The sequence below is a fragment of the Equus quagga genome, chromosome 17 (assembly GCF_021613505.1).
Source record: "Equus quagga isolate Etosha38 chromosome 17, UCLA_HA_Equagga_1.0, whole genome shotgun sequence".
NCBI lineage: Eukaryota > Metazoa > Chordata > Mammalia > Perissodactyla > Equidae > Equus > Equus quagga.
Window position 1 is genome coordinate 7,286,439 of NC_060283.1, and position 27,942 is coordinate 7,314,380.

The 27,942-nt window shown below is 57.5% G+C and overlaps 1 protein-coding gene across 1 annotated transcript; it reads left to right on the top strand.

Annotated features, from left to right (window-relative positions):
- The first annotated feature begins 8,498 nt into the window (after positions 1–8,498).
- EHD1 (EH domain containing 1) lies at positions 8,499–27,942 on the top strand. Its single transcript, XM_046644351.1, has 5 exons — positions 8,499–9,086; positions 12,546–12,643; positions 22,879–23,291; positions 25,700–25,864; positions 26,326–27,942. Exons 1-5 carry the CDS (start codon positions 8,683–8,685, stop codon positions 26,848–26,850), a joined length of 1,605 nt encoding a protein of 534 aa, XP_046500307.1. The 5' UTR covers positions 8,499–8,682; the 3' UTR covers positions 26,851–27,942.

Consider the following 27,942-nt stretch of genomic DNA (forward strand, 5'->3'; position numbering starts at 1 on the left):
AGGCAAGACAAGAGAAATTGTGGGGGGTTAGAGGAGAAGAAAGCCGGCTAGTGGGATGCAATGACAGGTTCAAAGATGAGCAGACGATGAGGTCCCATATCTGTTTCTTGGCTGCACAGACCGATGAAGAAGCCCTGAAAACAGGAGGACCAACTATAATGGAGTCAGGAAAGTCATATTGTAATTCACGTTGTTAGGAGGTATTATGTCGAGATCTCCCCACAATTCACATAGTACTTTAGCAGTTTTCTCAACACCATTTATCCAGTAATGCTACCTGTTTATAATGACTTGGGAGACTCTGCAGCCACTCCAGGTATTTCAAAGAGAGGGGCGCATTAAAGGACATTGGGCACCAGTGTGTTGTTAGGCTGCAGGGGCCAAGAGAGTAAGGTGACGTTAGAAAACGAACGAATGAATGAATGAATGCACCTCCGAAGGACCGACCACATGCGAGATTGAAGATCTCGGGAGAAGAGGGGCATCAGAGGCCTGGAGCCGTCAGCAGAGGGCCCGCAGGCAGGAGGCCTTCAGTAAACGCCGGCCATCGTCCTCATCACCGTCACTACACACACGTGAAACGACGCTGCTGACAAGGCGTCTTGGGAGCGTGTGCACACGAGCTCCAACCGCGCCCGGCGGCCGAGGGGGAAGGAGCGGTCAGGGTTGGGCGGGCTTGATCAGAAAGGCTCCCCGAGAGGGGTGAGTTTGAGCCCAGCTTTGGCTGGGGTGAAGCCCAGGAAGAGCGGTCTTGAACGCTGGAGGAGGAAGGAATGACGGGGACAAAGGTGCAGAAAGGGGAAGGAGGCGTGGGGCGGCGGGCGAGCCTGCGCTTCCGCAAGCCTTACTCCCCGCGGCCACCAGCAGGGGGCGCGCCGGGCCGCATCCCGCCAGAGCTGGGCGGGGCCAGTCACCCCCCATCCTGTCGCATCCCGCCCCCTCCCACCCTGCGCCTCCCCGGCCCATCCCCCAGCAGCCCCCCAGGCCCCTCCAGGCTTGTCCCGCTGCTGTCAGCGCTCTGCTCAAAGTGGCAGGTCCCTGGCGCTCGCCGTGCACCTCCCGCAAAGTGGGGTTCCTGCTGGGACCCTTACAGCTGTTACGTGTGTATAAAACGTAAAAATACAGTGTCTATTTGTATCATTATAAAATGAGTCCCTGTGTAACTACCATTCAAGTGAAGAAAACATCTCCGCGCTCCAGGGCCCCCCTCCCCAGATGTGTCCTCCCAGGTGACCCTCCCCAGGTAAGCACAGCACTGACCTTGATGGCAGCGACTTCCTTGCCTTTCTCTGCGGTTCTCCACCCATGTGCGCAGCCCCAAACATTGTGTGTTCATTTTGCCCAGGTTTGTAGTTACATCAGTGGAACCCGTGGCCCTATCCGGCCGGGTCCACGTGGTTGCTGGAGCCACCGTTTATGCTCGTTCATTCGGGGTTCCATTGTGTGAATGGAATATGGTTGATTGATCCATTTTACTATAATAGACTTTGGTGCTGCTGGGTCAGGAGGCAGCAAATAGATTATCGGACCAGGCCACAGGGTGCCTGAAGGAGGGGTACCTTGTCACAGGCCTCTTTCTTTTGCCTTTTGACAGTTATGAAACCTTCAGAACAGTTGCAAGAAAAGTACAGTGAACACCCATATACCCTTCCCTCAGATTCACCAACACAGCCGTGAACATTTAGCTACATTTGCTCTCTCACTCTCTCACATACACACACACATAAATCTCTTTCTGAACCATTTGGGAGTAGGTTGCATAGGTCATGACCCTTCACCCTTATATATTTCAACATGTATCTCCTAAGCAAAATGACATCTCTTACACAACCACAATACAGTTGACAAATTTAGGCATGTGACAGTGATGCAATATGGCCATGGGTCGCTTAACGACGGGACACGTTCCAAGAAATGCGGGTTTGTCGCTGTGCGAACACCGTAGAGAGCACTTAGACAAACCAAGACGGTGCGGCCGAATTCACACCTGGGCTGGATGGTACCAATCTGGCTGGACCACCGTCATAGACATGGTCTGTGGTTGAGCGAAACGTCGTTACGCAGCGTGTGACTGCACTAGGCGCTAATACGCGTCCACTTTCGAATATCTCTTGTCCCAATAAACTGGGACGCGCCTCACACCTGGTTGCCAGGTCTCTCATCTTCTTCAGTCTGGACTATCTTCACCCTTTCTTCGTTTTTCAAGACCTTGACATCCGTGGGGAGTACAGGCCAGTTCTTTTGTAGAATGTCCCTCAGCTTTTTTTTTCCCCTTTTCCCCCCAGTTAAGAAAATCAAATATGTCCATCATATAAAATTTGGACAATATAGAAAAGTAAACAAAATTGCCGCAGCAACTCTGACGCAAGGCTAGCCCTGCTGACACTTCCTGTAAACACTTGAGGAAGTGGCCGTGCCGTTCTGGGCGCTCCAGGCGTGAACATTGAATCCGGCGAGGTAGGTGCTTTCCTTTGCCCCATTTCACAGCTGCTTCCGGGGGCCTTGAGTCTTGCTAAAAATCACAGTCGGTAGGACTTCAACCTGACTGCACACTTGACCCTTATGCTACACTGCCTCTGGAGAGTGGCTGGTAATGTGTGTGTGTGTGTGTGTGTGTGTGTGTGTGTGTGTCAGGGTGTCTCAACCTCCGCCCTAATGACATTTGGGGCTGGATAATTCTTTTATTTATTTTTATTTATTTATTTATATTTTGAGGAAGATTAGCCCTCAGCTAACATCCGCTGCCAATCCTCCTCTTTTTGCTGAGGAAGACTGGCCCTGAGCTCACATCCATGCCCATCTTCCTCTACTTTATACGTGGGACGCCTACCACAGCACGGCATGCCAAGCGGTGCCATGTCCGAACCTGGGATCTGAACCGACAAACCCCGGGCCGCTGAAGTGGAACATGTGCACTTAACCGTTGCGCCACCGGGCCGGCCCCAACATTTGAGGCCGGATAATTCTTGATTGTGGGGGGCTGTCCTATGCCTTGTAGGATGGCCAACAGCATCCCTTAGCTCCACCCACTAGATGCCAGAGCACTGCCCCAAATTGTGACCACCAAGAATGCCTCCAGACATTGCCAAATGTCCCCTGGGGAGGAAAAACTCCAGCTGAGAACCCTGTGTGTGTGTGTGTGTGTGTGTGTGAAGTCCGGTCACATTGTATTCAGCTTTGAAATCTGCTTTCCCAGTATTGGTACTCCATGATCACTTTAGCTTCCTTTCATTTCTTCTTGTCTCTTGTTGAATGGCTGCCAGATAGCACCAATCAAATAAATCATTGATTGACAAAAAGACCAATCCATCGCTGTACTGGTCTTCCATTGCCGTGCAACAAATTACCACTAACTTAGTGGCTTAAAAAACAACCACTTTTTGGCTCAGGTTCTGCAGGTCCGAAGTCCAGAGTCTCGAATGCTGAAGTCAGGTGCTGGCCAGGCTTAGCCCTCATCTGGGGCTCTGGGAGGAAACTGCTTTCACGCTCAGCCTCGTTGTTGGTTGGCAGAATTGAGGTCCTTGCAGCTATAGGACTGAGGTCCCCATTTCCTTACTGGTTGTCAGCTGGGAACCGGCCTCAGCTCCTGGAGGTCATGCTCGTTCCTTTCCACATGGCCCCTTCATCTTCAAGCCAACAGTGGCACATTGAATCCTGGTGATCTGAGTGTCTGCCTTCCTTCCTCTCCCACCAGCCAGAGAAACTCTCTGCTTTTTTTTTTTTTTTTTTAAAGATTGGCACCTGAGCTAACAACTGTTGCCAATCTTTTTTTTTTTTTTTTTGGTCTGCTTTATCTCCCCAAACCTCCCCCCTCCCGTACATAGTTGCATTTCTTAGCTGCAGGTCCATCCAGTTGTGGGATGTGGGACGTCGCCTGAACGTGGCCTGACGAGTGGTGCCATGTCCGCGCCCAGGGTCCGAACCCTGGGCTGTCGCAGCAGAGCGCACGAACTTAACCACTCGGCCACGGAGCCGGCCCCAAACTCTCTGCTTTTAAAGAGCTCGTGTGATGAGGTCCGGCCACTAGGATAATCTCCTATCTAAAGTCAACTGTGCCATCGAACGTGACCCCATTATATTCACAGTCCGAGGCATTATAGCGGGTGTGTACACCAGCATAGGGAATCTTGGGGACGTCTGCGAATTCTGCCTACCACAACTACCAAACTGCAAAAGGAGCGTTTCGGCAGGAGGTCTAGGAACCAAGGGGCAGGAGGCCAGGCCGATGAACAGAAGGTGGCTTGTCCCCAGCTCTCAGAAGGGTCCCACTGCATTCCTGCCTGTGGAAAGACCCCAACATGTACTTCTGGGAGTGAACATGGAGCTTGAGGGGACACAGGCCATCTCATCTCCCTGGCTTCCAGTCCCTTTTCAGATGACCCACCCCCATTGCCTGTTCTTAAGGGCAGGATGAAGAAGACGCGGGTCAGAGGAACATTCCAGCTGGGCCAAAAGGGAAGCGAGAGAGACTGACTGTCAGCAGAGTAGGTGGCCTGGGTCAGCTGCTTGGACCACCCAGCTCAGAGCCACCTGCTTGGAGACTGACTTGGGGGAAGGAGGAAGGAGGTGTTGAGCTGGCGGAAGGGACTCGAAGGTGGCTTTGGGCACAATGTCTGACCCCCACTGGGGTGTAGACGTGAGGGGCTGGCCTCCTTAAAGATGAGCTGAGCTCTGTGCCCTGATGGCTGAGTGTGACACATGGTTTGGGACAAAATTACTCTCCAGCCCCAGCCTGGGAGGCTGATGGTGAGGCTCAGGCTGGTCCCCTCCCATGGGGGACCAGGGGTGGACGCCACGGTGAGAGAGAGGCAGCTGGAGCAGAAGAACACGCCTGGAGGGGACGTGAGGAGGGCAAGCGACTGCGCTCACACAGGTGGGGCCGAGACTGTGGTCCCTTGGGCAGCAACATCCAAGCGCCTCATGTGTACTTTCAGAGTCCCCAAACCACAGGACATCGGGGTTACACTGCCATTTCCGTCAGTGTAGGGTAAAGAGACCCCAAGACCCTATCAAGGGACCTTGGATGGTATCACTGTAGAAGGCAGACTTCTCCTGTGCAAACGATAAACCGCTTCCTGTGGAGTCCTTGAACAAATGTAATGCAAGGCCTGGAGGGCAGGGCTGGGATGGTGCCTGAGCTCTCCAGGGAGTTCAGGGTCAACACTGCGCCCTGCGCCCAGCAGTAAACTTCCTACCAACAGTGCCCCGGGGCTCCTGTGGCTTAGCTGTGCAGAGCCCTGTGTGGTTCTGTGCACCCAGCACCCGGGGAAATATGCGGGCAGGGCCGCCGGCGGCAGGGCGGCAGCTGCTGCTTCAGGGCAGAGTAAACCACAGCCCGTACCTGGGAAAGAGACTCTTGAAACCCTGTTCCTCTACTTTGCCACCAGCCCGGATCTGGCAACTTCAAGGTCTGAGTGTGGAAAGAGCACAGTGTCAAGAACCTGAAGACCCAGCTCCTCCTCCATCCTGGGTGACATCAAGCAAGGCACTCAGCATCTCTGGGCCTTTTTCTCACTGGGATTGGAAAGCAGAGACCCCCAGCTGCCCTGACACTCTCTCACCTCCAAGCTGGGCCCTGTCCTGGCTGTCAGACACGTCCAGAGGCCTCTGGAGCCCAGCATCTCTCCCCAGAGCCCTGGCCACAGGGCCGTGTCCACTGTGGTGCCTTTTCAGGAGGGAGCACACCCTTCTGGCCGGCACTGGAGCCCGGCCCGCAGAGGAACAGGCCTCGCAAGTTCTTTACCTTGTTTTGGCAAAACTGATCCGTTGGCCAAATCTATTCTTCATCATGGTCAGAACCAAAAACCGCCTTCTATGCAAACTTTCTCAGTGGAAAGAGTGAGCCACTCCACATCCCAGGGACAAACCTGTGTGTTTTTGGCTTTTCCCAGCCTAATTCTTCTGCCATATTTGGAGAAAAACTCCATTTTTCTTTTCTTTGCTTTTTAAAGTTTTTTTAGCGGCCTTGTAGACACTTATCTAGGCCAGGCCATTATGGGACAGAGCAGACTTCACAGGAGAGCAGGTGGCCCCCTTCTGCTGGCTGAGGGCAGCGTCTGGGGAGTCCCCGAGGCCGCAGGCTTTTGCAGGTGTGTGTTTGAGAATTTGAACCCAGGGAGTGGGGGATGGGCCTCATTTCCAGGAAAAAGGCAAATATTTGAAGCCTCCCTGTGTCTCTTGCCAGAGACCCAAAGACAGAGAGAAAGCGAAACGGAGGAGAAACCAAAAGTGAAATGGTTATTCACATTTTGCAAAACTTTCCCACCAAAACTACTCAAAAAACAAAAAGGAAAGAAAGGATATTTTCACAATCTGGGGCATTACTAGATAAGGAAGCTGCCCAGGACTTGGATGCCAACTGTGAGAAGTTGGGGAAACTCATTCCCTCCCACTTGAGCCCTGTGGGGAGAGAGATCCCTATTTCCAGTCCTTTGAGCTCCTTCGAGGAAGTCAAGTGGCCATATGTAACAAACAGGGGCTGGGTTTCATTTATAAATAACCCAAGAACATTTTGTTGTCTTCAGTTTTATAGGGCTGGCTTTTCCCAGCACACAGGGCTCTAGGGATATGAGGAAACTATGGCGGGTCACTGTGAGGGCTGCCGGGGACCGAGCTCCTTGAAGCCCTATTCAGGCCATTGAACAACCCCCTCTTTCAGGATCCCAGCCCCAGGCCCTCCCCTGGAACAGCCCAGAAATGGCATCTCCGGGGTGGACCCCTCAGGGTGCCATGTAGGAGCGAAGTCCTTTGGCTTCTAAGGCTGGCCCAGGAAGTCTAGACTGGGCTTGCCGGAGGCTCCTGGTCACCAGCTGGCACACAGCCGCTGGTGACAGCCCTGCCTAGCAGTCTCAATACCCTCTTTTGAAGAGAATGCCAAAAAAAGAGTATCTTGGCTTCTGTGTTTTATGAAAAGAATGCTAATAAAATCCCTAATAAAAGCAGTAAGTCAGGGAACTAAGACTCCAGGCAGGGCTGGAATTACTCATCTGCTCTAATGCTTAGGGAGGGAGAAAGAAGACAATCGAGTTAACATTATTTATTCCCTCACAAGGCACTGAGGCCTGATCCTATGTGTGTCTGGGGTGGGACTCAAACCTCCCATGGTGCCCTCTCCGGCTCCCACTTGACTCAGCTTTCCTAATATTCTGCTTGTTCTCAGATCTGAGTTCCTGCCTCTGTCCTCTTAGCCTGCCAGCCTGCTTTCTTCCTGATATAGGCACCCAGCCCTCCAGGCTCCCACATCTCCCAGAGGCCAGAAAATTAGACATGAGGCGTTCAAGTTCCCAGGTTCGTTCTAGATCTATCCAGAGCCTCCCTCCACCCCCGCCTCAGACCCTCTTCCCCCCTTTGGTGTCCTGATACTGGTTACATAACAATCACAGCCTCCAAAGCACTGACATCACCTCTTAAAGATTCTCAGCAGCCTGGACAGCTAAGGGGGCCTAGGTGTGCCCGGGGATGATGGAGGGGGAATGAGCCTAATGGAACAGCCAGGAACTGGTAAGGAGGGACACAGATCAGAGTAAAAGATGGTAACTGGTGGTGACCCCGAGGGGAAAGCGGAAGTATTTGGGTTTTTTAATTCCCCCTAAGTTCCCACAAAAATTGTTGCCCCACATTGCCCCTCCACCCCACATAGGGAATTTCCGATTTCACTTCCTCAAAAGTCAAGCTGCTAGAGGCCCTCAACTTCCTCCTAACCCCTGCCACAGTTGCAGCCCCTTTACGGAGGCCTCCTCTTCTCCCCCGCATGTCATCTGTTATACGTGTCCTCCACCGCTGTGTTCATGTCCCAATTCCCAGCCCCGCTGGCCTGACGGGAGCTCAGGCCTCTTGCTGCGGGTCAGACTTTCCCCATCGGCCTCCAGCTCCCTCCACATCTTTCTTTCCCCAGCCACCACCCCACTTCTCTCAGCTTCCTCTACTGCCTGTTTCCATCTCTCCCTCTCTCAGAGCAGATAGAGATGAGCGGATGAGAAGGAGCGTCAGGGAAGCAAGGGCGAGAGCAGGAGGCAAGGGAGGGCAGTGCTGATGGCGGAGGCGGGTGGGGGGAGCGACCTCAGGGGTCCTCCCATGCTTCAGGGGATTCTGAGCCGGTGGGAGGAAGAGGACCGTTCAGGAGGGCACTGTGGGTGGGGGGCGTGGTCAGGGAGCTGGTGTAGGTAACTGGGTGCTGCAAGGCGCGCAGGCCCTGGACCTCCTCGTGCCCGATTCCCCCTTCCCGCCTTTCCAACTGCAGCGCTTCCGCGAGCCGCCCCACGAGCGGTGGGGAGAAACAGGTGCGGTTGCCACGGCACCCGAGCCAGGGGCGGGGCAGAGAAGCGGCGCTCGCGAGATTTGGAATCGGCCAATAGGAGGCGGAGGAGGGAAGGACGTGGCGCGCAGCTCGCGGGCGGGGCCCCTCCCTCCCCCTCCCAAGTCCCCGCGGTCCTGCGCGGCGGCGGCGCGCGCGCGCGCCCGAACGCCGGACCCGGCCTTATAAAGGGCGCAGCGCGAGGCGCGCGCTCCACGCCGCAGAGGGCGCTCCGCGGGCCGTGCTGTGCGCCTGCGCAGTGCGGGTCGCTCTCCGCCCCCTGCCCCGCCGCCCCTCCGTCGGCCGGCCGGGCCCCGCCTCGGCTCCGCGCCCTCGGCCAGCTCTCAGCCGCCGTCTGTCCCGCAGCAGCCGGCCCCGTCTCCAGCAGCATGTTCAGCTGGGTCAGCAAGGATGCCCGCCGCAAGAAGGAGCCGGAGCTCTTCCAGACGGTGGCCGAGGGGCTGCGGCAGCTGTACGCGCAGAAGCTGCTGCCCCTGGAGGAGCACTACCGCTTCCACGAGTTCCACTCGCCCGCGCTGGAGGACGCGGACTTCGACAACAAGCCCATGGTGCTGCTCGTGGGCCAGTACAGCACGGGCAAGACCACCTTCATCCGGCACCTGATCGAGCAGGACTTCCCGGGGATGCGCATCGGACCCGAGCCCACCACTGACTCCTTCATCGCCGTGATGCACGGCCCCACCGAGGGCGTGGTGCCGGGCAACGCGCTCGTCGTCGACCCGCGGCGCCCCTTCCGCAAGCTCAACGCCTTCGGCAATGCCTTCCTCAACAGGTACCCGCCCCTTGCCCCGGGCGGGGACAGAGGGGACGGCCGGGGCCCCGACCCTGCGCTCGGCCTTTGTCTCCAAGGCCCCGGCGAGACCCTCAGCGGCCACTCCCAGGGACAGGGTCCCTTGCCGCTTCCCACAGAAAACCCACCCGGGGGTCTGGGAGTGCGTATCGCCGGTTCCCCTGACTTCTGTCAGCCCCCAGAATTTTCCAGGTCATCAGTTTAACTATCAACCCCCCCCCCCCGCCCCCGCAGATCCCAGCCCCACTTCTCTCCGAACCAGGAATGAGTCTTGGTCCCCACCTCCCTTCCCCAGACTCGACACACCTAATTCATTCAAACCAACTCCCTCCACTCTCCCTTCCTTCAAGGATCTGTTTCTTAAGTGTCATGGAAAAATACGGTGAAACTTTGAGCCATTCTCTTTGCTGGTGTGGTGCGCTGTGCTCCCCTGGGGCCGGTGGTTTTGTGTGGGAGGGACAGCCAAGATCTGCTGTGGCCTGCTGAGCTTGGGGCTGCCGGCGGAGGCCGCAGACGGATGGACTAGGAACACGGCTCCCAGAGGCAGCTGAAAGGACCGGCGCTGCTTTAGGGGTTTCGGGGAGCACCCTCAGGCGGGGGCCCTGGGAGCCCTGGGATGAGATTTGGGTCCTCTGTAGACTTACTAGGAGGTTCTTTAACTTATTTGGGCCTCAGTTTCCCCAGTTAAATGGGTGAAACCTGCCTCCTCATGACAAGGATAATCCGCCAAGATTCTAACTCTCAGGATGCTGTGAATGAAACACTGGCCTCCTCTCTACAGAGTACGGCAGCCAAGTTCACTTTTCTCTAGAGGAACTTGAAGGCCCTAGTCAGTGGTTCTGGAATCTCTCCCCGCAGCCCCTTGGAACATAGCGAAGGACTTCACAGATCTCTCTGCCACTTCCCATTCAAGGAGTGACTCCACATGCCTTTCATAGTCTGGGTCCGGGGAAGAGCCTAGGAAGGAATCCTTGATGCTTGCCTTCCAGGTCTCCACCCTATACGATCACATTCCTTCGCAGACACTGTCCAGCCACACAGGGTGGACCAGCTTGTCCCCGGTGCAAGCCGGTGGCTAGGGCTGCCTCGGTGCGCAAAGCTGACCTTTAACAGAGCAGACAGGCAGCCTTCTGTGGTCTTTTTGTCCCTTTCAGGCATGTAAGCCCGTCCCCCTGTTTTAGGGCTGGTGGCGTTTGTGTGTCAGACCAGAGCTGAGTAAAACCCTGCGGGTGAGTCTCCTGGAGAGCTGTGGCCCTCTTAGTCTGGAGCCCTCCTCCGGAGGATGCTGATGTGTTAGAATTCCATATGTGCCTGTAGACAGGCGATTGGCTCAGACTGTTAGCTGGTGGGTGCCATCTGATCTCGTGGAAAGTTTGTCTGCTACGCTGGGAATTCCAAGCATTACTAGATCTCTGCTTTCACGCAGAACTTTGGGAAGCTAGAAGGAAGGGCAGCTACGCCTGCCCCTGCTGTCTTTAGGTCTCCACTTTTGATTGTAAGAGCAGACCTTTTTTTGAAAGGAGAACCGGGCATATGGCCTGTTTTCTGAATTTGGACACCTGACGCTTCAGAGCTGGAAGGGAGCTTAGACATCATCTAGGCAACCCCCACCTTGTTGGTTCAGGAAACTGTGGCTCAGAGGGCCTGCTGATTTGTGGAGCTCGCTCAGCAAGTGAACGCAGCCAGTTACCACCTACTGTTGCTGCTACCCAGAAAAAAGAGCAGTTCCGGAGTGCTGGGTCCAAGCCAGGCACGTTGATGATGCTGGGACCACAGGATCCGAGAACCACGCATTTATTTCCTTCCTGCCACCGCCTCATCTCCAGAGGGTCCCCCAACACTAATGGCCCTGCCGAAAGGGACCTCCTCAGGCCAGGATGGGGGCCTCAGGTTTGCCCTGAAACTGAGGTCGCCAGCTGTGTCAGCCTGCGTAGCACCCTGAGTGCCATCCAGCCTGGCAGCACACAAAGAGGGCTCTTTTCTGGCTGACACAGCCTCTCCTGGTACTCAAGAGACCCATTGAGTCATGAACTTGACTTTCCAGCCTTTTCCCCCTAAGTGGCTGCTCTCAGACTAAAATCAGATGGAGCAGCCTGTGGCAGGGCGCAGTCAGGGTGTCCCAAGAGGGTCTGATGACAACTTGTTGCATAACTGGTCCTGCCCATTTGTAGTACCAGATGAAATCCGGGCATCCTTGTGGGCGAGAACATGGGATCAGATGTGTTTATACTGCCTGCTCCCTTTCGTGGTCTCCACCACATGCCCTGGGCTTTGCACAGATGTTAACTTACTCACCAGGCTCATCGACAAGGCATTGTTAGGTCTCCTACTTCTCAGAGCCAATTCTACTTCAGATCCTTTTATTTTGGCATCATCTCCGTGGCTCCCTTCCCTATCGGGAACCACAGGTCATGCAGGCGGTTATTTAGGGCACCGTGCTCTGCTGCTGGCACTGGCAGGAGGAGGTCCAAGGTTTATTCACCCTGCCGGGCAGCTGGCTCTACTCTGTTGTACTTGCAGGCGGCACCTCTCGCCCTTGGCCAGCTGCCCCCAGCCTGTGGGCCACTGGTCACTTGGGGTGTGGGGCCAGAAGGAGAAGCTAATAAGCTCAGATTCCTCCTCACTGTTGGAAAGGCAGCTGTAAGCCTGTGTCCTGTAGACAATGGGTCAGAATTTTCTTTGTTCACAATACCTTGTTCAGAGAAGGTTTTAAAGCAGCCTTTTCTGTGTTCAGTCAAGAATCTCTGCTATCAGTTGGGACAGCCCCTTGCTTTGCTGGGCTGTTCTAAGCTCAGCGGGAAGTCAGGCACACACCACTAAGCCCTTACCCGTGAGTTGCCAACCTCTCTGGGGCTTCGTTCTTCATCGGCCTGCTTCGACTGTCAGAGAATAGTGTCTGTACTTCCCTGCCCCACCAACCAGCCCATGTGGTCCCCTGGCTTTCACTGGTCGCCCACTGCAGTCCCTTCCCCCAGGCAGCTGGGTGGAAGGGGAGGGCCGGCCCCAGCAGTAAGAGAAAAGGACCATCTCTCTTCAGTGGAAATCAAGCCAAGGGTTGAAAATTTTCATATGGAATTCCAGGGTCCCAGTGTCACCCTTCATTTCCCTTCTGGAACTGAATGGTGGCCTAAGCTTGGGCAATTTTCACGAGCGCATCAGCAACTTGAAAGTTGAACTCTCGAACTCTGGGGGAAAAGCTACTGGGAGGGAAGTGCTGATGTGGGCCAGTTTGAGCCGGCTGGTCGGATTCCCGCTTAAGAGAATATGTGCAGTTTGCTGGCCACCCCTGAAAGCTAAGACGAGAGAGAACCTCCTTTAAGTTCCTTGCTCCTGGAGGGGAAGCCAGAGGCAGCAACGGAGGAGTGCAGAAGGCACCGCTGTCCGTCTAGAGCAGCGATCACTCAGTCTGCCCTCTCTCTCCCACCTTTTGCTTTCATGCAGGTTCATGTGTGCGCAGCTACCCAACCCGGTCTTGGACAGCATCAGCATCATCGACACTCCCGGGATCCTGTCTGGAGAGAAGCAGCGCATCAGCAGAGGTAAACAGGCTCTGGCACGGCCTGGGGCACCTGGTGTCTCCATCAGACTCCTTCCGTCTGATGTCTGTGACACCGGCCAGATGCTGCCCTTGAGGCCGCCCACATGCGAACCCGTTTTGTCAGCCTTGTATCTGCACCGTGCTCCAAGCCCTGAGGGGACAGGAGCTGCTTTCTTCTGAGGCTGCAGCCAGTTTTGTGTGGCTGTCAGGCTTCCCAGCCCCTGGGGCATGCTGGAAAGGAGGAGAGGTTTCAGAGCTGGGGCCCTGGGCTGCCTCTGAGGTCACAGGAAATCCCTCAGTGTCTGAGCTCCAGGGACCTCGGCCGGCATTGCTCCCCTGGGGCTCACTCACCTTAGTTGTGTGTAAGAGCTTGCTTTCCGCAGCCGTGTCGATTCCTGGAGAGTCTGGCAGGATTGTAAGAGAACTGCTTGACTTGACTGAGCCCGCCAAAAGGAGCAGCTCGTGGGAATTTGTTAAACGTTCAGGGGCTGGTGGCAATGTGTTCACATGGGCTTAAATGTTGGTAATGAGCTGCCCCCTGGTGCTGTGCGTGGCATGAGGTGGTCGCGCTGAGTATTAGTGCCCCGGGCCCACCGATCGTGTAAACTCCTGTCTCAGTTTTGCCTAGCTTTCTGAAGATCGGGTGCAGGATGCGCCTGAACCAGGTTATATTTCTGCTGCAGCCCCTTTTTGGAGAAAGGGGGGGAGCCTTGGGGCCTGCAAGCTTTCCAGGAGGAGCAGGCGGGAAAGAGCTAGCCAGCCAGGAGTGGAGCCTGCAGCTGCAACTGAGAGAATGAAGTAAGGTCACATTCAGAAAGAGGGGCAGGTCAGCTGACTACATTTGTTTATCATTAACTTGCAAATCTGCCCTGCGCCCCGCTTTCCCTCCGGGCGGCCGACACTGGGGAGCTTTGCAGCTGAAGTCAGCAGCCTGAGATTTGGGGGTGGAATGTCACCGGCCGTGATGGGGTGGGGGCCATGTTCTTCGTGCCGAGAACATCGCTTCTCTTTTTCTCCGGCTTGTGGGCCCCTGCTGATAACGGGGTTGCATCAGAGCACACAAAACTGCTCCCTATCTCTAAATGTGGCTTTGGCTTTTAGCTTCTCCGCCCCTAAGGATAACGACACGTCTAGGATAGGAATTCAAAATAACTGTTTAGGGACCCCTTCAAAAAAGGTGAGGGCCCGTTTTTTTTTTCTTTCTTACAGCTTTTATTGTTCTAACCTGGTTTAAAGAAAATGCCTGATAAGCCAAAGACAAGGCTAGGAAATCTGAATAAGTTACTCTTAAAGAGAAAGAGCCACAAAAGGGAATTTAGTCTGAAACGCCCTCCAGGGCTGAGCTGTCCTGAAGGGGCCCTCTCTGAGGCTCTGCAGAGCCATCTTTTTGATGACCTGAGGGGGTGGGCGGAGATGCCATCAGATAGAGGCCTAAGCCACCTCTGAGGTCACATGATGTGTACACATCTTCGGATAAGGGACAGCCGCTCACAAAAGGAGGCTTATCTTCCCACAATACCTTGCTCAGCATGGCCTTCAGAGCTGGGAGGGAAGGTATTTGAGGGAGAGTGTCTAGGGTCCCCGGGGCCTCTGTTGTCTCGTGAAAGGGAACCCAGAAGCAGCTGTTTCCCACTGGTGCTGGCTGGCTCTAGCACTGCAGCTTTCGTCCTCGGGGCTCAGCGGGCTGAGAAGTTGCAAGTGTGTGTCTGGCCGCCTTGGGGCCCCTGGCCCTGCCGGCTGAGCCGTCTCCCTCCACTGCCCCGCTTCCTTCCCCCTGCTTCCTTCCCCCAGTAGCTAAGCTCAGGCAGTGGGGTCCACGCTTGCTCTCTCTGGGAAGGCACCAGAGCAGGGCTCAGCGCGCCCTCCAGTCAGACACAGGCTGCATTTGACGGGGGCTGGCGAGGACGTGGTGCGCAGGGCAGTCCCCGTCATCAGGTTTTCTGCGCAGATGGCAGAGACCTGGAGGAGGAAGCCAGCAGGAGACACCGGGGCCCACCATTAGCGCTCCACCTGTGGGGCCTGCCTGTGCCCCTCCAGGTGTAAGGCGTGGCCTCTGGGTCCCTGGGCAGCCACCGAAGTCCTCCCCACCCCAGCGTGGGCAGGAAGGAAGCTTAAAGACAAGTGCGTTGCTTTGATTGGAGGAGGACATTACTCCTGTGAAATAGCGAGAGTCCTCACACTGGGTTTACTGGGCCATTTCTTTCCGTCTGTAACCCTAGAGGTCTTGGTTTAAAGTATTTACTAAAAATCTGGTGCCAGCCTGTTATCAGCCACAGAAAGACCATCGGGCGGTACCTCTGAGATGTCTGGGTGTGGGCTCCAGGGTGATGACCTCTGGGTAGATGCAGAAGGGCTGGATTTCTCCTTCTCTGAGGCCCCACCTATTGGTCACTGCAAAGGTGCCATGTCACCCTGTCCAGCAGAGGAAAAGTTAGAGAAGGGCGGTCCGTTCCAGGCTCCCCTGCCGGCTGCCCCTCTGTCCCTCTGCCGATGGCGTGCAAAGCAGGTTTCCCTCTCAGAAAGATAGGGCCAAGCGAAAGCATGGCTCCCAGGCCAGCGACATGCGCTCCTGCCAGCTGCCGACCTCAGCCCCTGGAGAGTCGATGGCCTCCTGGGGTCGCATGTTCCTTCACTCCCGTTTCCCACCCTATCTGCCAGGCTCCTCCTGACTTTTCCGCTTTTCCTAATATGTGCAGGAAATACTGTCTGGAGCGCGCAGGCAGGGCCTGTGCAGGTCCAGAGCAGCCAGGACCCGGCCCGGGCTCCGCGAGAGACCCCTGAGAGTCTCTCTGGGGAAGAGAGGGGCCTCTGGGGGGTCTGGGCTGTGCTTCCCCGTCTCGTTAACATCCTGACTATAAAGATAACGTTCTCCTGTGTCAGCAAAGACGGGGGACCTCTGGGGACGGCGTTTGTTCTTGAGTGCTGCCCATGTGACTGATAAAGGGCATTCCAAAGGGCACTGGCGGGGCTGGTGTCCTTGGCTCCTGGGCTGCTGATCACCTGCATGGTCACAGGGGGGCCTGGGAGGGAGCGGGGTCTTCCCACGGCCGGGGCCCCTTGGGTGGAGGCCCAGCCGGGGAGGCAGGGCCTGGCCAGCGCGCTCCCTGCCTTTGTCACTGCGTGGCTGGGAGCTGAGCTGTAACTTTTGTGCCCCAGTTTCCCCCGTGGAAGTCGCGTCAGCAGGGACGTGTTGCTTAAACTTGGATTAGGGGATGAGGGCCCGGCCGGCCTCATGCCTGGCTTTCCGCTGACCCCTCCCCTGTGAACCAGCTCCCCTTAGTGATCATGGCAGCTGCGTCCATGCGGAAGCTGCTGCTCTTCAGATGAGGAAACAAGAGGCTTCGCAGAGTGAAGTAATTAGCCCAGATGACACACAGACGAGCAGGTGTGGGCAGCAGGATTGGAGCCCAGCCAAGGCCGTGCTCACACCGCACTGTGCTGAGAGGGTGCCTGGGGGTGAAGGAGCTCCGAGAGCCGGGGTCAGACAGTCTGACCTTGTCAGGTCGTTACAGGGCCCTGGGCTCTCCTGAAATGCACAGGGCCGCTCTGCTTCTCTCAGCCCAAGATCAGACTCTGAGTCCAGAAACAGGCCTGAGTTCCAGGCTTTGAACAACAGTGCTGGCGGCTTCTTTTACCCTGTTCTCTGCCTCCAGGCAGAAATTGTCCCCCAGGCTATCCATGGACTGGCAGTAGCAGCCCCAGCCAAGGCTGGCCAGTCCCCTGGGTTCTCACTTGCCCTCCTGCTGACTGTCCCTGCTTCCCGGGCTCCAGCCAAGCCCAAGAGCCGTCCTGCTCCTTAACAGTCGGGCGGGGCCTCCCCAGCCCAGACCTGGAGCCGCCTGACCCTGAGCTGGCTCTTCCTGCTGACCCTCGAGCGGACCACCTCCTGAGATGCCCCCCGAAGAGGCCCTCCAGGCCAGTGTTTCACCAGGGTTTTCTGCAGCCCGTAGAACACTCCGTGAGGTTGCCCAAAGGCAGCCCTCCTGGATACCTGGGCCCACAGCACAGAGATGAGAGGGTTCAGGTGGCAGGTCCGTACTTTAGGAGCTGGGGGCTCCAGGGAGTGGCTGCACCGCCTTAAGTTCTTGCCCCGGTGCCTGGTGCCCAGTTAAGTGTTTGACAAAGGTCAGCTGATTAAAAATAAAGACGCTGAAAAATCCAGGGATTTCCAGACGTTGATGAGGAAGACCTTCTGAGTAATGTCCCAAGGAGGCTGGAGGATGGGGAAACTCTGACTCAGTCCGGGTTTCCCTTCAGATTGCGGGACCACCTCTGGGCTCCAGGCAGAGCGGCCACCCTCCTCAGACCTTCCTCTTGCCCACCTCCTGCTGTTTCCCACTCTGGTTCAGCCGGACAGCTTTCGGCCCGAGCCCTCGATGGGAATGCTGAAGGCTCTGCTGGGGCGTGGGCCGCTCTGCCCACGGAGGAGCGCTACCAGCCGGTGCTCGGCACCTGCTCACGGCTGTGAGCCTGGCGGTCGGCTGGGTGGCAGCTGGCCCGAGCGCCTGCAAATGTTGTGTTTATATTTGGGGTATGAGACATTCTTCACGCCTTACAAGCCGTTGTTGCCCACACACCCTTCAGAATCTGAGCTTGAGCCCAAAGTACAAACCCTGTGAGTAAATCATAGCAAACATTTACGAGGTGCTTCCGGAGCGCCAGGCAGCCTCTCGATGCTCACAGCAGCCCTGCGAGGTGGAGACCTTCCATCCTCGGCACAGATGGAGAAACTGAGGCTCACGAGGGAACGTGGCCTGCGAGGGTTACACCACAGGTTGTTGAGCAGACGGTTCGGGATTCAGATGTGGGCCTGATTCCAGAGTCCGTCTCTTCCCCACTGGCTGGCCCCTGTCCTTTGTCTCTTCGTGTCAGGTCAGGTTGATTGAGGTCGACGTTATATGTAGTAAAATTCACCCTTTTTAGGTGTCCAGCTCTCTGAAGCCATCACATACCCACCACCACAACCAAGATACAGATTCTTTCCATCACCCCGGAAAGTTCCCTGCGCCCCTTTGGAGTCACTCCCGGTCCCGGGCAACCCACCGCTCTGACCTTTGTCCCTAAGGTTCTGCCTTTCCCCATGTCGTGAACCATCATACGTTGCAAAGCCTTCGGGGTCGTTGGCCTTCGCTTGGCGAGTGCTTTTGAGCGTCACCGTGTACTTGGGGGTCAGCTTCACTCCTGTGGGTGTGCCGGGTCCCATCGTAGGGATGCCCTGGGACTTGTTACCCACCTGCTGTCAAAGGGCATTTGGGGGTCCGCTTTGGGGCAGTTTAGGATAAAGCTGCTGTGAGCCTCCACGTACAGTGCGAATTTTAGTGTCTTCGTGTCTCTCGGGTGCGTGGGGCGGCCCCTTCCCCTAACTGATGCGCTGCGCTGGAACAGTCCTTCTCTTGAGAATGTGAGCTTAAAGAAGCCCGGGGACAAGTCCCCACATAGACTCCCCGCTCTGGAGCTCTGTTTTGCTCGCCTGCGCTCCTTTCTCCTGGGCCCGGCGTGAGTTGGAAGCGTGTGTGATGGAGAGCCGTGGCAAGAAATACTGAGGCCCACGCAGCTTGAATGGCAGGAAACAAAAGTCGATTGGAGACCAACCCTCTATTGTTTGTATTCTAGTAGATTTTGGAATGTATGAAGCAGCTTTTCCCCCAGCTGTGGAACTACCTGTATTTGGAGGGTGCCACGGCGGGGCCAGGAGCCATCACAATTGCTCCTGTCTGCACCTCAGTGCTGGGTGGTGGGAGCATGGCTCCCGTGAGGAGCCACCAGCCCCGGAGAGGCAGGTACCCCGGAGAGCAGGAGGGGCCGCAGGGGGCTCCCTGGGAACAGAGCCAGGGCAGAGGCAGGCTTCCTTCCCCGAGGCTGAACACAGCCCAAGGGGCTCAGCCTTGCTCCTGTCTTCCCTCACCCAGGACTGTGTGTGTGGAGGGGATGTAAAATATGCAGAACATCAGCTTTGGCCGTTTTTAAGTGTGCAGGTCAGTGGCGTTAAATACCTTCATACTGTTGAGCGGCATCACCGCCACCCATCTCCAGACCTTTTCCATCTTCCCAAACTGCCACTCTGCCCCCGTTAAACCCTGACTCCCCAGCCCCTGGCGACCACCGCTCTGCTTTCCGTCTCTGGATTTGGCTTCTCCAGGGACCTCATATAAGTGGGATCAGGCAGCATGTCCTTTTGCGACTGGCTTATTTCGTGATGTCTTCAGGGTCCCAGAACTTTCTGAGCCAGAGCTTGTCCCTGATCACAGTGGCTCTGGCTTTTACACTTCCGGCCCACCCCTCGGACCGTGTTGTCTGTGTCCTTCGTGGGGACATGGTGTCCACGCTCTCGCTCCTGCCGGGGCCTGAGGCAGACGAAGCTACGAAGGTATGGCACTCTGTGCCCCGCGGTGGATGGGGGCGTGGTTTTCTCCCTCGCCAAGCTCGCTGTGACTCCCCGCTTTTGTTGTTGTACATTAGGTGGCGTCTGAGGTGGTGGGCAGTGCTGGGGGGCTGCTGACGAGCTCTTCCCTCTACTTGTCCCTTGATCCCCGTGCTGGTCACCTGCTGACAAGCTACAGGCTGAATGGTGGCTGGAACCACGTTGCCAGTTGCGTGAACTTGACCGGTGCTCTGGGTGCTACAGCTGTGGGTCCCGCCCTTGGTGCCTGTTGAGACATCATCTCTCAGGACGAGTGAGGGGTTAGCAGGCTGAAGGGCGCCAGGTGGGCCTGCCGGCGGCTGCAGCCACATGGTTATTAATGGTCACACACCTACGATGACATCACACAAGCCTGAACTTCAGACCCTCTTCATGACCTGTGGGTGTACTTGGCCAGCCACCCTGTCTCCCTCACCAAAAGTGTGAGCATTTTCCATAATAAACAGGAAATTTCATTCACCTGCAAAAAATGGCCTCAGCTCTGTCGGCTCCCCCTGGAGGGGGTGGCGAGAGGCTGGGTTTGTGTGCGGGGAGGTGGGGGCGCCTGGCCCTGTGGCGGCACTTGTGGACCCGCCGGCGGTGACTCTGGGGCCGCGATTCAGACTCCTCCTCCTTTCTCTCTCGTTCCCCATTGTCCTCCCCAGCGCCCCACCATCAGGGCCAGGGGGCAGTGAGGCCGCGTTGGGTGGAGTCTGGGGGTGACCTCGTCTCCCCGCGTGCTGTCCTGACTCCAGGGCCAAAGCTGACTTGGGCCGGAGCCCAGCCCATCAGGGCGCCCCATTCCCAGCACCTCAGTCTTGGCATCGCCGCCTCCCCAGCTGTGTGAGTCTGCTCGTTCAGCTCATGCGCTCTGAGCTCACGCAGGGGAGAAGCGGGGCCTCCGCCATCCAGTCCTGAGTCATCACTTTTGCAGGGCTGACCCACGGTCCCAGAGCCGGCCATAAAAGGCCGTGCAGCCTGGCCAGCTGGGCACAGGCCACTGAGCCCTGCCCCGCGTCCCTCGGCCTGTGCCTCGGCCTTCCTATTCCAGTTTTCTGCCTATGGCCTCACTCTGGATGTCCCCTCCCGTGGCTCTCGGATCCAGCCACACCGAGTCCCGGGCCGTGGGGGCCTTGTGCTTTGGAACCAGCAGCCTGCAATGGTGGCTGGCGGCTGGCACAGGGGTGACACTCTCTGAGCACGGGGAAGCTGGTAGCTGGGCCGGTTCTCATCAACTGCACAGGCCGCCAGAAGGCTGCGTGCGGCCCTGCCCAGGCTGAAGGTCAGGTCCACAGGGGCTTTGCTGCCCCCAGCTCACCTCACGTCCACCCTGTTAAGAAACGGGCCAGTCAAGGGCTGCTTGTGATCGGAGCGTCTCGTCTGCCCCGTGTGCTGGGCCGGAGCAGGTCGCAGACCGCAGCCCAGCAGCTGCCATGCCAAGTCGACAGAAGTCGTGGATTTGAGGTTTTCCTTAAATTTCCGTGTCTTGCCACAAAGACGAGAGCTGACCTTTGGCCTCAGAGCCAGGCCAAATCTTTGTCGCTCTCAGTCCCTGGCCAGTGACTTGGAGGCCCAGGGCACCCTGCCCCCCTCCCGTCCTCTGGGCCTGCCTGGCCTGTCATTCAGACCCGGCCTTGTGCTGGGAGCCCACTGCGGTGCCTCATTTCTTCTCCCTACCATCTTAGGGGGAATTGTGTTTTGAATTTTAGAGATGAAGAAAGTAACTCAGAAGTTAAGAACATGAGGTCGCAGGGTCCATGGCCAGAGCAGGGGCTGAATGCAGAGCTGTCTTGTTGGAAAGCCTGGGCTCCTCCTGAGTGCCCACTGGGGCTCAGGCGTGAGACAGCCCAGGAACACGCTTGAACTGGGGGCCCGGCGGCTGGAATGTTCCTCTAAGCAGCGAGCTTTCCCCTCGGCTCCACCCCATGGCGTTAGCTGTTTACCTTACAGCCCGGCGCAGCGGGAGGGGGGTTGGGTGGGCTCTGGCCCGAGTTCAGGGACCTCTTGAGGGGCCCACTGGGGACATGCGTTTGGCCAGGCGACCTGGCAGGCCTGGGAGCCACCATGCCCTGCTCTGATGCACAGCTCGGCTCACAGGGTCCTGATGAGAGGACGGCGAGGCTGCCCTCCCCGAGGCTCTGCAGGTTGCTCTGGGCCTGTTCTCCATACGTCGTCCCTTCCTTTGGCTGCTGGTCTGTTCCCTGTGGTCTAGAGAACACGTGTCTGCATCCCAGCGTGCTCAGGGTAGCGGTGTGTTTGCAGGGGATTCTGGGAGCGGGCTGTGAGGACGAGGAGAGTGGTTTGGCCGGTTTCTGGGCAGTGTTCCCGGCTCTTCCCTGGCTTATCCTCTGGAGCTTGACTGTGCTCTGGGAAGTACTCGGTGGTTCTTAAGAGGGCCGGCCTACATTTGGGGCGACCTGTGGGTAGCGAGTGAAGAACGAGGAGACTGAGCCCAGGGACAAGAGGCTGGCCCAGAATCACCCAGAGAGGAAATGGTGGTTCAGGGGCAGGGACCAAGCTTCCGAAAGCTCTTAGGCCATTGTTTTCATGTGGTCTTCCTCCCTCTCCGTAATATTCCTAAAAGGTGAGAAACAGAATTTTCACTCCTTCTGGGGGCAGTGAAAGAAGTGAAAACATTCCGAAGAGGCATAATTGTAAAATAGGATACAAGTTAAACCACTATTACAGAGACCCAAAAATACATTGGCTTAAATTGGATATCAGATAGTTTATGTCCAAGGCCAATCTGAACTTGCAGCTTCCATCTCTGAGCCCAAGGTGGTTGCTCCAACTCCTACCATCACATCTGCATTCCAGTCCTCAAGAAAGGAGAAAAGGACAAAGGGCTCATACACTTTCTCTTGTTTGTTTCTGCTGTAAGAGAGGCTGGGAAATGCAGTCTTAAGCTGGGCAGGGGGGTCCGTGAATCCGGCTAAAACCAGACAGTTCTGTTATGAAAGGAAGAATTCCAGTTAGCCGTCTCTGCCCCAGGTGGTGCGGTTCACCAAAGGGCCTTAAAGCGGGTGGTGGGAAGCAGTACAGAATAGATTGAGAACGGAAGTTTATCTAGTCCAGCCATTTCATGTCAGAGAAGCTTTAAGACCTACAGAGGGGAAGTGGTTTGTAGCACTTCACAGGCTTGTTGTAGCACCGTGGTCAGCGAACTTTCTGTCGGGGTCAGAGAACTCCTGTTTTTGGCTTCACAGACCTTATGGTCTCTGTCGCAGCCACTGAGCCCTCCTGTTGCGGACACATGCAGCCACGGACAGTACAGATGCCTGGGGCCGTGTTCCAATAAAACTTTATTTACAAAAACAGGTGGGGGTCCGGTTTGGCCCCCGAGCTGCAGTTTGCCAACCCCTGTTATAGAGAATAAAGGAGCTTCCTGCAAAACCGGGACCCTGGCACACGAGGTCTGAACAGGTAGCAGCTGCAGGTGTCGCCGCTGTTATTTAGTGTCCCTGCTGTCCAGGGGCACCCAGCGGGCAGCCCCCGCGTCCGCTCTTCTCCCCGCGCCGCGCTCAGCCGTGCTGCTCAGGCCGCCCTTTCACTCCTGCCTTAGTCTGACCCACTTGAGAGCTTGGACTCCGTGACTTCTGTGCGTTATTTAGTCGTTAAGCGCCTCTGTGTGCCAGGTGCTACATGGGTGAGGGGACAACCATGTGGGTACAGAAATAGGGGGACCTGCTGACCATGCCCTCAGGGTGCCGTGCTGTCCACTCAAGCACGTCTTGCGCATGGAAAGGACCGCCGGCCGAGCAGTTGGGGCCGGGCTGGGGACGGGCGCCGTCCGAGCCGCCTGGCCTGGTGCCCAAGCTCCGCCTTCCCTCCCACAGGCTACGACTTCGCGGCCGTCCTCGAGTGGTTCGCCGAGCGGGTGGACCGCATCATCCTGCTGTTCGACGCCCACAAGCTGGACATCTCGGACGAGTTCTCAGAGGTCATCAAGGCCCTCAAGAACCACGAGGACAAGATCCGCGTGGTGCTGAACAAGGCCGACCAGATCGAGACCCAGCAGCTGATGCGGGTCTACGGGGCCCTCATGTGGTCCCTGGGGAAGATCATCAACACCCCCGAGGTGGTCCGGGTCTACATCGGCTCCTTCTGGTCCCACCCGCTCCTCATCCCCGACAACCGCAAGCTCTTCGAGGCCGAGGAGCAGGACCTCTTCAAGGACATCCAGTCCCTGCCCCGCAACGCCGCCCTCAGGAAGCTCAACGACCTGATCAAGCGGGCGCGGCTGGCCAAGGTAGGCGGGGCGGGGTGGGGCGGGGCCAGCGCACTCTGTGCACCCCTGCATGCAGCTTTTCTTAACTGAGTCTTCTTAATGCGGATAAACATCAGACAGGGCACACGGGACCAAGGGGCAGCCTGGGAAGCGGAGGGGTTGGGGGTGCAGCTTGGGGCCTCCCCGGCTTCCCCTCCCAGCTCTGTCGAGCACTGAGATGGACTCAGTGCATGTTAGGCGTGGGGGACGCAGTGGGGACTGACAGGTCCCCACCCTTTGAGCACTCATCAGCCATAGGGGGGAAAGCAGAACACTAAAGAAAATAAAGCGTGGTTTATGTGTATCGCAGTGGGGTGCCGCAGAAGACTGGGGAGCTGTGTCCGCGGGGTGGGGTGGGGTGGGCCGGGCTGCGGAGGCCACGGGTGGGAGCTGATGCTTAAGCCAGGATAGGAGGGAGCTGGTGGAGAGATGGGGGGCGAGCTTGTGGGCCCAGAGAGGACGCCAGTGGCTTCAGCTCCCAGAGGCCTGGTCAACCATCCCTCCCCTCTGGGGAAGCACAGGGCCTGCCGGCACCTGCTGGCAGCATCTGAGTTGCTCCAGTGGTTGGAATCTCAGTGCCTGGCCAGGTACTTCAGTGAGACCCGGGGGTGGCTGGGGCTGGGAAACGGTTCATACTACCTTCAAACACAGAGGAGCAGACTGGGTCCCCTGAGGACAGGATTTTGAAGAGGTCTGCAGGCCGAGTCAGGCGGATCACAGACCCTTGGGGCACGCAGCTCAGCCATCAGCCCAGGCAGTCCTGTGGCCGGTGAAACAGTCACCCTGGGCCCGGAGTGTACAGGACCGAGGATAGGCGTCCTCTCCAGGTAGCAGGCCCTGTCCCCGGCGGCCGTCTCCTGCCTCTGGGGAAGCGGCTGCCTGCGCACAGCGCAGAGTTTTGAGATTCCGCCGGGGCGAACACGGTGGCCCAGGGTGGCCCACGCTGTCATGAGGCCCAGAGTCAGGCAGCATGGTGCTCCCTGGCCTGATAGTGAGAACTGACCCTTCACCCTTTACTACGGGCTCTGTCCCCACCCTGGCTGCCCAAAGGGCTCAGGGACCAGCAGAGCGGAGCCTGCTAGAGCTGAGCGCGAGTTCTCAGGCCCCACCCCACCCTCCGCATCAGAGCCTGCACGGGAGCACCACCCCTGGCGGTCTGTGTGCACAGTAAAGCTGCAGGAGCCTGCTCCTGAGGACGCAGGGCTGCATGCTTTCCTAGATATCTGACTCCTGGAACCTTCCTGGTGGGTGGAGCTGGTTCTCAGGAACTCATGGGAAAAACCATGGAACTGGCTCCCGGTCTCAAAGGACGAGGGACACCCCGAGCTGAACAGGGAGAGGCCGTGAGCGGAGAAGAACCTGGCCTCCCGTTTCCAGTTGCAGCCCCACTCGGGCCGCAGGGCAGCTCTCCGCTCCCTGCCCAGCCCCTCTCCTGGCAGGGCCGCCTGTGCGCCCGCTCAGCCTCCTTCCAGGACAGAACAAGGGCGGGCTTCGGTCCCTGCCTGTTTGTCTGCAGAGATGCTGCGCCATCGCTGGCCCGCAGGCACGTTGAGTCACCATGTCTGGAAAACCCCGTGGTCTCCAATCTCATCCCACACCTGCTCTTTCGAGAGTGTTTCCTTTTCCTGGAGTGAGTGGTTCTCTCTGTGCCAACTCACACTGGCCTGTGGTGGGCAGAGTGGTGACTGTGGCTCTCTGTGACGGGCCTGCTTTCCTTGGGCACTTCTCAGCCAGGCTCCCACCAGCGGCAGATGGGGTCGGGCCAGTGGAGGAGATCTGATGGGGTTGAGCGTGCAGTCTGGGAGAAGAGAGGTGCGGGGGCCGAGGCTGGCTGGCCGCAGCCCTCTACGCCCGGACATTGCTTGGTGAGGCGACGAGATTTGAAGACTGGTGCCCTTGGAGGGTAGCCAGGGTTCCTGGCCTGCTGTGGGGAAATGAAGGGTGTGGCACCCTTAATTAGCAAAGATCTAAGCAGTAAGGCATTAAGCTCTGATAAAGCTGGAAACATCTGGGAAAAGCCTTGTGGGACTTTTCTAATCCTCACCCGAGGCTGTCATGGTGATAAAGTGGAACATAACTCTGGCCTTGTCATTTTGTGCACTCGACATCAGCATCCACATAGGGATGTTTGCATATATTTCCATATGCAGGCGTGGGGCCTGCTTGGCTTGCTAGGGACGTGAGTGATCCGTGATCTTCGCCTCTGCTTCGTGGAGGGGGCAGCTGGGGGAGGAGGGTGCCTGTTTAGAAACAGAAAGAACTTGGACTTTGGACTGTTTTTGGCAATCCTGGATTACAATCCCACTTTCTAGGGCAGCCGGAACGCAGGCCACGCTCCTGACCAGGTGTCTGGGGAGCGCCTGACGTCCGCCCCTTCCCTCTCGTCACAGGTCCACGCCTACATCATCAGCTCCCTCAAGAAGGAGATGCCCAATGTCTTCGGTAAAGAGAGCAAGAAGAAAGAGCTGGTGAACAACCTGGGAGAGATTTACCAGAAGATCGAGAGGGAGCATCAGATCTCCCCGGGCGACTTCCCAAACCTCCGCAAGATGCAGGTACGGCTGTCCCGCACGCCCTGAGAGGGCTGCTGGCGGCCGGGGAGTGTGGGAGGCCCGGGCACTGGGACGGTGGTTCTGGAGGGAACACCGGCTCCATGGGGTGGGGCCTCCCAAAATGGAACAGCTGGCTCAATCACCAGTACCCAAAGAAGCTGACCCAGGCCGTGACACCCCAGAGAGGAATGTGGTGACTCACCCTGAGGTGGGGGGCGGGCGGGGCCATGCCAGGCACTCCAGTGTCATCCCAGTTAATCCTTGCCCCAGCCCTGCAAGGTGCTGTACCTCCAGTTTGCAGCTGGGGGAGCCAGGGCCCAGAGGGCTTAGCTGAGTTCCCTGAGCTGTTCAGTGCTGGGGGCCGGGACACCAAACCGGCTCTTTCTGCATGGGAGCCCAGGCTTCCCACCCGGAGGCTGAGAGCCGCCCCGCCCAGCCCTTCTCCTGCCTCCCCTCCCCTCCAGGAACTCCTGCAGACCCAGGACTTCAGCAAGTTCCAAGCCCTGAAGCCCAAGCTGCTGGACACGGTGGACGACATGCTAGCCAACGACATCGCGCGGCTCATGGTGATGGTGCGCCAGGAGGAGGCCCTGATGCCCTCCCAGGCCGTGAAGGGCGGCGCCTTCGAGGGCACCATGAACGGGCCCTTCGGGCACGGCTACGGCGAGGGGGCCGGCGAGGGCATCGACGACGTCGAGTGGGTGGTGGGCAAGGACAAGCCCACCTATGACGAGATCTTCTACACACTGTCGCCCGTCAACGGCAAGATCACGGGCGCCAACGCCAAGAAGGAGATGGTGAAGTCCAAGCTGCCCAACACGGTGCTGGGCAAGATCTGGAAGCTGGCCGACGTGGACAAGGACGGGCTGCTGGACGACGAGGAGTTTGCCCTGGCCAACCACCTCATCAAAGTCAAGCTGGAGGGCCACGAGCTGCCCGCCGACCTGCCCCCACACCTCATCCCGCCCTCCAAGCGGAGGCACGAGTGACGGGCCGGCCGGTGACGCAGTCCCTCCATCTTGGCGCCCAGCCAGGCGGAGACTGGGGAGGGGGGCAAGGGTCGCAGTTGTCAAGGTCCATAAAGACTGAGCGGGTGATTCCTCAGCTCTTGAAAAGGAAAACCACCATCTTTCTTCCCAGGCTGTTCCGGGGCCCGGCGGGGAGGCAGGGGTGATGCTCATATGTGAATGATGGAATTTTGTGCACAAGAACTATGGATATTTTTAATATATAATGTTAGAGGCAGCCTTCTGTCTTACCTCCTCCATCTGACAGCCCCACGCACGCAGAGCCTCCGCCTCCCGCCCTGACTGTGCAGCACGTGCGGCCACTGAGACCGCAGGGGCCGTGGCCTGCCGTGCCCACCCCTGCTCGCCCCTCCTGGCAGCTATGGGGTCCTGGGGCTGTACGGAGACAGGAACGCTCTGGACCCCCAGTTGGTTTCTAAGCCGAGGGTTGCTTCCCGGGGCCAGCGGCTTCCTCCCGCCCGGCTCGGCCTCCTCCCTGTGCTCCTGGATTCAGTTGGTTCTGGTGCCTTCCCCTCCCCGCGGCTCCCTGTGCACAGGCCTGCTCTCTGCTCTCTTATCCCTCGGCTCGGCAGCCACAGAGGCCATGCCTAGCTACCTTTTTTAGAGGGGGGTCCAGGGGATGGGTGGGAGAGAACATCGTCCAGAAAAATATATAAGCTAGTTTTTGTTCTGTAAAGTGACACCTTTCATACTTGACGAAATTTTCCAGTGACTTCCCAACCACTTGTTCAGAAGCTGTGATTTTTGTCTCCTTTGCCACACTCCAGCCAGGGGACAGCTCTACCCAGGAGCCATGAGATGTGGGGTGCTGGCAAGGCACACCCCGCCAGGGACCCCAGAGGTGGTGTTTCCTGCTTCACCCTCTCACTTCCCTGGAACATTCTGGTGTACCTCCCTGCCCCACCTTTGGGTGGGTGGTGAGTCCTCGTGACCCTGGTATGGCTTGGTGCTCCAGCCCGGGCCTAGTGGCCAGACAGTGGGACCAGGGACAACCCAGCCCCTTCCCTCTGCCTCATCCTCATTTCCGGACGGAAGCCCCCCCTACCTTCCTTC